The sequence below is a fragment of the Camelina sativa genome, chromosome 3 (genome assembly GCF_000633955.1).
Source record: "Camelina sativa cultivar DH55 chromosome 3, Cs, whole genome shotgun sequence".
NCBI lineage: Eukaryota > Viridiplantae > Streptophyta > Magnoliopsida > Brassicales > Brassicaceae > Camelina > Camelina sativa.
In genome coordinates this window covers 27,508,594-27,518,168 of record NC_025687.1, presented here as the reverse complement: position 1 = coordinate 27,518,168, position 9,575 = coordinate 27,508,594, and the positions used below count along the sequence as shown (strand labels likewise).

The 9,575-nt window shown below is 36.5% G+C and overlaps 2 protein-coding genes across 2 annotated transcripts in view; one reads left to right on the top strand and one right to left on the bottom strand.

The window, feature by feature from the left end:
* Positions 7-388, bottom strand: LOC104778335 (zinc finger protein CONSTANS-LIKE 4-like). The gene has a single exon (XM_010502763.2). The coding sequence runs from the start codon at positions 347-349 to the stop codon at positions 20-22; it is 330 nt and encodes a 109-aa protein (XP_010501065.1). The 5' UTR covers positions 350-388; the 3' UTR covers positions 7-19.
* LOC104779360 (inactive GDSL esterase/lipase-like protein 23) overlaps positions 8,606-9,575 on the top strand; it is a 2,128-nt gene continuing 1,158 nt past the window's right edge. The window contains exons 1-2 of the mRNA XM_010503710.2: positions 8,606-8,889; positions 9,251-9,381. Of these exons, the coding sequence (XP_010502012.1) occupies positions 8,628-8,889; positions 9,251-9,381 (393 nt within the window). The 5' untranslated portion in view covers positions 8,606-8,627. The remainder of the gene's footprint in view (positions 8,890-9,250; positions 9,382-9,575) is intronic.

The window sequence follows — 9,575 nt, the reverse complement described above, 5'->3', positions numbered from 1 at the left end:
TCTCCTTCTCTCTCAATATCTAAAATGTAGGTACAAGTCCAAACCCACTAAAGATACCTCCATGGGCAACCGCATCGTTGCTCTCACTCGTATCCGTCCGCTTCGCAAACCTCCCCTTGATCCTCGGTCTCATCTCAGCGTACGCTTTACGTGAATCATACCTTATGGTCTTCTCAAACTTCCTGTTCTTTCTCTTCTCTCTGTACCTCATCACCCTCGCCTCTCTCTCAGCCGACGTCAACGGTACAGCCCTCTGACTCCCCGGATCAGCTCCACTTGTTGCAGAACCACCGTAAGGATATGAAACATCAGCCACGGATCCACCATCTGGCACCACTCCCACTTCCATCGACGATGATGAGACCTGCAATAACAACCATAAGTATCAAAAACAACTCTTTAACTTAGCCTATGCATGTTCCGATTAAATTAACAATATTGACAAACATTAGATAATTACAGATTAATTAATACATGTTTTAGGGTTTTCATTCTTTGGGGCGTATAAACCTCTAAATCGATTAGAGGTTTCCATCACTTTGGTTTTTCTTTTTAAATTTTGTTAATTATTTACTGTATTTTCGTATTTTAGTTTGGTTTAAAAAAGTAGAGATAAAACTGAGTTTTTATTATTATAAAGCCTATTTCACCAAACCTAAAAAAAATAAAGTATATATGGACATTTTTTTGAAAAAAACATCCTTTTTTCCAATTTCCTCATAATTTATCAATAATGCAAAACTAATTTAGTTACGCTTTCTGTTGTCGCAACTTAACCCGTGATTTTGGGGTTTCTCCCTTAAAGCATGCTCATTGGTTACACCGTTGGGATGTCTTTTTTTTTAATAATAAATTAAAAAAAAAAGAAAGTTTTAAACGTAATTATTTTGTGATTTGTGTCTCTGCCTAGACCACTTTAGATATCCAGAGAGACACCTACGTGTCAATAATGGATTGGTTTGTTTTTTTTCTTCTCTTTTTTTTTTCGTTTTTTCATTTCTCTCTCTCATGATACGAACGAGAAAAAAACTTCTTCGCATGAATCAATTTATCAAAATCAATGAGAACAAATCAATTGATTTGTAATGTGTAAAGATTGAATGAATTATGTGTGTGTTATTTACGGCTGCCTCATGGCTTATTTATACAGACTCGATCAACTCGACAAACCCTAAACAAAGAGTGCTGACCAAGCAACTATACACAAGTCGGCTAAACAATTACATCGAGGCCCAATATACATATGCAGCCCAATACTCCCCCTCAAGATGGAGCGTGAAGATTACAAACGCCCAACTTGGACATTAAAACAGTAACCTGAACTTTGCCTAAAGCCTTTGTCAAAAGATCCGCCAATTTCTCCTTAGTATCGATGTGGGCAGTTGTAAGAACTCCACTTTTAATAGCATCACGTACCCGATGACAATCGATCTCTATGTGCTTTGTTCTTTCATGAAAACAGGATTAGCAGGAATATAAAGAGCAGACTTACTATCACAAAAGAGACGAGAAGGAGCAGTTGGTGGGAAACCCAAATCTTTAAATAGTTGTCGCAACCACATTATCTCGCGCGTAGCAATAGACATGGCACGATACTCCGCCTCACAAGACGATTGTGACATCACCTTTTGCTTCTTAGTCTTCCAAGAGATTGGAGAGCCACCAAACAAAGCGACATAGGCAGTTAAAGAACGATGAGATAACGGACATGTACCCCAGTCAACATCACAATAAACCGAGAGTTCCAGATCCGTACGGGAACTAAGTAAAATACCTTGCCCCGCTGTTCCTTTAAGATACTTGACTACTCGCAACGCAACCTCCAAGTGCCTCTCTCGCGGCTTTTGCATAAATTGGGACAAAGATCAGGTCGAGTATTAGCAAGATAGATAAGACGACCCACTAGTCGTCGATATGATGCAGGCTCCTGGAGGTAAGGACTCGTATCAGAAGCTAAATGATAATTTTGTTCCATTGGTGTAACCGATGGCCGAGAACCAAGCAACCCTGTTTCACTTACAATATCCAAAGCATAATACCGTTGTGTTAACCTAAAACCTTCTTCATTACGGGCAATCTCAATGCCGAGGAAGTATTTAAGCTTCCCCAAATCCTTCATACGAAAACACTCCCCAAGAAACGTTTTAAATTTGCGAATGGCGTCCCCATCATTGCCACAAACAATAAGATCATCAACATAAACTAAGACTCGAATCTCGACACGTCCACGCGTGTAAGTGAACAAAGAGTAGTCCGAATAAGATTGACTAAAACGAGCCTTGGCGAGAGCCGTAGAGAGCTTTTCATACCAACATCGGGGTGCTTGTCGTAAACCATAAAGAGCTTTGTGTAATCGAAGAACTTTATTCGGAGTTGAATGCGTAAAACCTTGCGGAAGCTTGATATACACCTCTTCACGAAGATCACCATGAAAAAACGCATTGTGCACGTCCATTTGATGAACTTTCCAATTATTTGCAGCGACAATATGTAACAAAGCTCTCACCGTAGTCATTTTTACCACCGGTGCAAAAGTTTCTTCAAAATCCCGACCAGCAATTTGGCGATTTCCCAACACCACTAGTCTGGCCTTATACCGCTCAATGCTCCTGTTAGAATGATACTTGATTTTATAAACCCACATTGTATCGAGGGCAACCTTTCCAGGAGGCAAATCTGCTGGACTAAATGTGTTTGTTTCTTCAAGAGCTCCTACCTCGTGACCCATAACATTGGTCCAACGCTTATCTTTTATAGCTTCTTTATAACTTTGTGGCTCCACTGTTGCACTTACAGCTGCAAGAAACGCTTGATGCCGAGGAGAAAACCGTGCATCAGTGATAAAATCAGTTAGAGGATAGAGTGATGTACCTTGGACCGTTTCGTTGGGCGAGCTGGTGGAGATACCGGGAAGAACGTGATCAGAGGAGTCACTTGCCACTGCACTGTACAACACATCATCGTTCAAACGAACAGACGGTATCTTAAGACGTTTGCCCTGTCCCATTTCAGGTTTGGGCTGAGGTACGACAGTATTCTGGTTACTAGAACTAGATTCGTCAACAACGGACGACGGACTAGTCGGTATAATGGGGCCGAATTCGAGAATTGCACCATCAAGCGCAGCCGGATCAACTTCTCGTATTGCTGGTTCAGCGACACCACCATCCAGATCACCAATCTCAATACTCCCCCTGTCATCGGAGTCACTAACACTCCCCCTGTTTCCAATGAGTTCCGATTCATGAATAAGCCAATAAGCATCACTTGTGCCAACGAGAACATTACAAGATGGCTCTACGTCCGTCTGAGTAGAGAAAGGAAATTCACCTTCTTTGAATATCACATCACGCGAGACAAAGAATTCATTTGTGTCCAAGTCGTACAACTTCCAACCTTTCTTTCCATAGGGGTAACCCACAAACACACACTTTCTACTACAAGGAACAAACTTGTCTTTGTCTCGTACATGCTTGTGTGCATAACACAACAAACCGAACACTCGCAAATCGTCATACACCGGCTGCTGTCCAAACAACACCTCATGAGGACATTTATTGTGAAGCAGCTTCGTTGATGTCAAGTTAATAACATGTGCTGCAGTTAAGACCGCCTCTCCCCAAAATTTAGTAGGTAAGTTTCCCCCAAACAACAAAAATCTTGCGACATTGAGGAGATGACGATGCTTTCTTTCCACTCTACCATTTTGTTGCGGTGTTCCCACACAAGTTGTTTCATGCACAATTCTTTTTTCCCGAAAGAAAGAAGACAAACACAGAAACTCTGTTCCATTATCACTCCTAACCGTTTTAACTGCTTTTCCAAACTGTTTTTCGGAGTAAGCACAAAAATTTTGTAGAACACTCTTAACTTCTGATTTTTGTAACAACAAAAACGCCCATACTGTGCGTGAAAAATCATCCAAAATTGTCAAAAAAATTAGCTGCACCATTTGAAGCTTTGATTCGGTACGGACCCCAAACATCAAAATGAATTAAAGAAAAGCATTCGCTTGTTTTATTAATACTATCACAAAACATCTCTCTAGTTTGCTTAGCCTGAAAACAGGTCTCACACGAACTTGAACTAACAGAAACTCCAGAAAACAAAGGCATAGTAGATAATACTGAAAATGATGGATGTCCTATCCGCTGATGCCACAAAACCGCATCAATTTTCCGGACCATCTTGTTTACTCGAGCAGCCTGAACATCCGTAAAATAATAGACTCCATCACATTCTTTTCCGTCTCCAATCAGCGTCCTCAAAAACCGGTCCTGCAAAACACACACCGCATCAGTCAAAATGGCAAAACAATTAGAATGTTTCAACAACTTCGAAACCGAGACCAATGAACAAGTCAAGTCCGGGACATATAAAACATTGTATAAGCTTATACGATCGGATAAACGGAACACGCCCGTTTGTGTCGACAACGTCGTACTTCCATCTGCAAAACCAACTGTGTAGGGAGAAGTATTTTTAAGATTCGTAAGAACCGACAAGTCTCCAGTCATATGATGTGAAGCTCTTGTATCAAGAATCACATCTCCACATATCTTACCCATTAGCTTATCACTTCCACCACTTGATTTGTCTTTAAGCAGCTGGGAGAGTGCTTGCAACATTTGCTCCGGTGTAAGATCCATTGAATTGCCAGTAGGATTGGGACTTGTTGTATACGCAACATTCACTTGTCCTCGTCCTCGTCCACCGGAATAACCACCGCGACCACCACCTCGTGATGGACCACGTCCTCCTCGACCTCCTCTCTCTGAAAACCATTCGGGATACCCCACAATCTGCCAACAAGAACTCTTTTCATGCCCAGCTCTACCACATTTAGAACAGAGTCGATCTCGTCCTCTGTTTCCACCGGAGGCATGTACTCCAAAGGTATCGCCGTTCCGAGATTCACGACGTCCTTCACTAGTTTCACCACTTCCTTGCTCTAGTCGAGTCACAAATCCAACAGCTTCTTGTTGTTGTTCACATGCTTTAGCTGAATTGAGTCTATCTTCTTCTCGGATAACTTTGCTATAAGCTTTTCCGAGATCCGGCAACACGTCCGCTTCAATGATGGCAGTCACAACATGCCCAAACCTCGACTCATCCAGTCCCATCACAAACTGATGAACTCTTTCTTCTTCTCTCTCTTTTTCATATGACGTCGTTGCTGCACACGTACACGCCGGTAGGGGTCTATACGTTTGGAGTTCTTCCCAAATCTTAGCAAGACATCCATAGTAGTCAATGACTGCTTGTCCATCTTGTTTACACGACGCCAGCTTAGCCATCAGTTGATGCACCCGAACCTTGTTCCCAACTGAGAACCGTTCCTTCAAATTTTCCCACAACTTGTGAGCATCGTTGATGAACGTCACCGTCGATCTTACACGAGGTTCAATTGACGTCCTCAACCAACCTACGATCATTGAGTTTACGCTCAGCCACGACTCCAGATCGGCATGTCCCTCACACGGCTTCTTTAGAGACCCGTCAATGAATCCCGTCTTTCTTTTTTTGCTTGCAGAGCATTCAACATCTCCGTAGCCCACTTGTTGTAATTATCACCTTTTAGTTGCACCGACGTGATCAATGCCCCTAGATTGTCAGACGAAAATATCGCATAAGGAGATGCAACAACACCTTTATCACCGGTCTCACGAACAAGAGAGTTTCAATATTAACAAAAGAAAAACGAACTAGCAAGAGAGCTAAAAGAAATTTAGAAGCTTAGATCAATTAGAAGAATCTATGTTCTAATACCATGTAAAAATTGAATGAATTCTGTGTGTGTTATTTACGGCTGCCTCACGGCTTATTTATACAGACTCGATCAACTCGACAAACCCTAAACAAAGAGTGCTGACCAAGCAACTATACACAAGTCGGCTAAACAATTACATCGAGACCCAATATACATATGCAGCCCAATATAATGGGTTCTTCTTAGTTTGTTGAGAATTAAAATAAATAATGATATCCTCAACACTGCTTTTTTAAAAAAGAAAGCTCAATGGGTTATGTGAGAATCTGAGAATAAGAACCTACGCGTGTCCGATGACCGGCTCTGTGCTCAAATTAGACAAGTTTGGGGGAACATGTATTGCACTCCACTAGAACAAAGCGATAGAATTTGAGAATCCTTTTAGAGGAATATTTCGAATACCACAATTTAAATTTAATTTCAAAAATAGAAATATGTGAATTGATTTTTAAGAGTGTTAAATTTAATATTTTATGTTTTTGTTGGAGGAAAGCTGTAGGTTATTATAGGCTTGGGTGTTTAAAATTTATTGATTAATGTTGAAATTTAAGTTTTAGTTTTGTGGTATTTTGGAAAATAAATTATAATGATATTTTAAAAAATAAAACTAAGAATAGTATTTTTATTTTAAGAAATTCATTTTAGTAGTATTTACCAGAATTATCCATACTTTTAAGAGGATATTGATTCATAACTTACGTGAATCATCATTTACCTTTTTATTTTTGCAGTTTTTTCAGTATATATTTGGTTAATAAGTATAACTAATAAGTTACTTATATTGGTAAATAAAAAAATCGGAATGGTTGATATTAAAAAATGAAATTATAGAAATTTGTTAAAAAAAAGTTAATTATACATAGAGAAATTCTTCAAAATACCACACTTTTAAGTTTTGTTGCCAAAAATACTATTATTAATTTGATGTTTCAAAAATACCATTAAAAAGTTTTGATTTTCAAAAACCACAAACACAAAGATTGAATTTTAAATATTTAATTTGTTTGCAAGTTTTTTTTTGGATTTGGGTTAACTATTTTATATTTAGGATATAGGTTTGAAAGGTAGAGTTTAGTGTTTAGTATTTATGGTTTGGTTTAAAGTTTTCCTTTTTGTCAACTAATTTTTTTGTAATTTTAGTTTTAATTTTATGATATTTTGAAAAAAATATCTATTAATGGTATTTATAAAAAATTTCCTTATGCATATAAAATAATATATATATATATATATTAAATTTTGTATGAAACTAGAACAAGATTCAATGATATATATAGATGAGTCCCATGTTTTAGAAATTGTTAGGCGCTAGTCGGGCGGTTGGGGTGGGCCTAGCGCCTAACGAAAAAATCAGAAATTAAATTGAGATTAATCGGAGATTAGTTTAGGGTTATTTTATTAAATGAATAACAAAATAAAAATATAGTACTAAATATATGTATAATTCTGTTTATATAAAAAATATATATCAAATAAAATATAAAACTATAGTACTAACTTTAAAATTATGGTAAACACATAATAATGTCATTTGAATAGAAAAATTCATGATTTTTTATTAAATTTTGTACATTAGTTATTGCAAAACATCATAAACTCTTAGTTTAAATGTCTAAATAACAAAAGAAAATATTTGATTTATATTTCGCTCTAAAAACAATCAATATACGCAAAATAAAGTAGAAAGTAATCGAATTAGACAGGTTATAATCAAATTAGACATGTATAATCGGATAATTGATGCTAGATGGAGATTAGTCATTAATCGAAGCGAAGAAAGTGGATCTAGCGATTTTAGGAAGCATAGAGCTAGATGAGAATTTTTGAAACAGAGGATGAGTCACAAATAAGGCACGTTTAACATACTCTATCTCTACGTCATGCAAATTTGAAGTGTGGACTTTTTTTTTCTTTTTTTTTTTGTTAAAGAAGTGTGGACCGTTTTATTGTTTCAATGATTCAAAACTAAGCATCATTTCATTATTTTTGCTTCTGATACATTCAACTCTATTAGTTTATATAAAACACTTGATGGCAAAAACGAAACTCTATTAGTTTATAAACACTTGATGGCAAAACGTTACTAGTAAATTAAAGAAAAAACAAAAGACATTCCATTTGACATATTTTGCAATTTTAATCTTGGTCTGAGCTCTAAAAATGTACGATTTTGAGACGGGTAATAACAATATATTGTTTTTGGAAACAAGTATCAGTATACAGATTTTTTTGTAATTTTTTTTTGTATTTGACGTGATTAATATGAATTTTTATCTTTAAAATAGTCGTTAATCGTTAATATATTGATGGCATTTTTTCAAAAAACTTCTTCCTAGTCAAAATTTTCTTATACAGAATTTAGTTAAAAACTGGCCCCGTTACAAAAAAATCTGATAACAATCTATTTCTTTTTAGTTGTTTTATGTCTAATTTCTGATATTCAACCTAATGGAAACCAAAATACAATGAGAACAAAGTATTGTTGAAATCCAGACAAAATCAACCATATTTTGAACACCCAACTATGGCTAACCTTTTTTTTTTTTTTTTTTTGGTCAAATGGCTAACCTAACCTATATTTTGAACACCCAACTATGGCTAACCTAACCTATATTTTGAACATGGATATGACCACCCAACTATGGCTAAGCTAATCTTTGAACACCCAACTATCGCTTCGGTACTAGCTAGTGCATTAATAGTCTATTATTAAAAAATCCTAGCGCTACGTTATCATTGGTACATAAACATTTATTTTTAATTGTCAAATTGTATATTGCAATATAAATATACGAATACGATCTAGGAGCTAAAATACACTTAAAGCAGCAATCTTCTCACTCATTGGTCTGTGTAAATGATGGCAACTCATTGCACTTCTTTAGTCAGTGTTCTCGGGGTATTTTTGGTATTGACACTCTACCACAACCGGATCACCGTCTCCGGACAGAATATTCCGGCGGTGGCCTTGTTCACCTTCGGTGATTCCAACTTCGACGCAGGAAACAAACAGACTCTCACCCAAGCTCACGTCGCTCAAGGTTTCTGGCCGTATGGAAAATCCCGAGATGATCCCAACGGCAAATTCTCTGACGGCTTCATCGCTCCGGACTTCGTTGGTACGATTTTTTTTTGTTACTATAACCGGAAGACTTTTTAATCGAATTCTACACTAATCTCCAAAACATGAAACATGTAAAAATGATGTTTTTATCATTTAAAACGTTTATATAGTTACAAATCACGACGAGTGTTCAGTGTTGTACTTAATATTAACGTTGAAAATGTTTATAAATAAGCGTTTAAGAAGAAAAGTAAGATTAGTGCATAGTTTCGGTAATCTATGCATTAATCACATGGAAATGACTTTTTTTTTTCCTACATAAAACCATCAAATTTTTGGTATTGATACTCGGAGATGTATATAATTAAAAGCAAATTACGTATATAGCTATTTTCAAAAAAAAATTACGTATATAGCAAAATTCATGGGGATTCCAATCGAGATCCCGGCGGCGCTTAAACCGAACGTAAATGTCTCACGTGGAGCTAGTTTTGCCGTCGCCGATGCTACTCTTCTCGGAGCTCCGGTGGAATCTGTAAGTCAATTTACTTTCTTATAATCAAGTATATCTATAATATTCAACATCTAACTCAAAGGACTTTATTTAGTGTTGTACTTTACATAAAAAGACACTGAACTTTTTTTTTTCTTTCAATTATCTATAAATATATGTTTTTTTTTTTTTTTTTTTTTTTTTTTTTTTTTTTTTTTTTTTTTTTTTTTTTTTTTTTTTTTTTTTTT

Excerpts from the sequence above, each read along its gene's own strand:
- LOC104778335 (XM_010502763.2), bottom strand. The coding sequence starts at position 349 with ATGGAAGTGGGAGTGGTGCCAGATGGTGGATCCGTGGCTGATGTTTCA.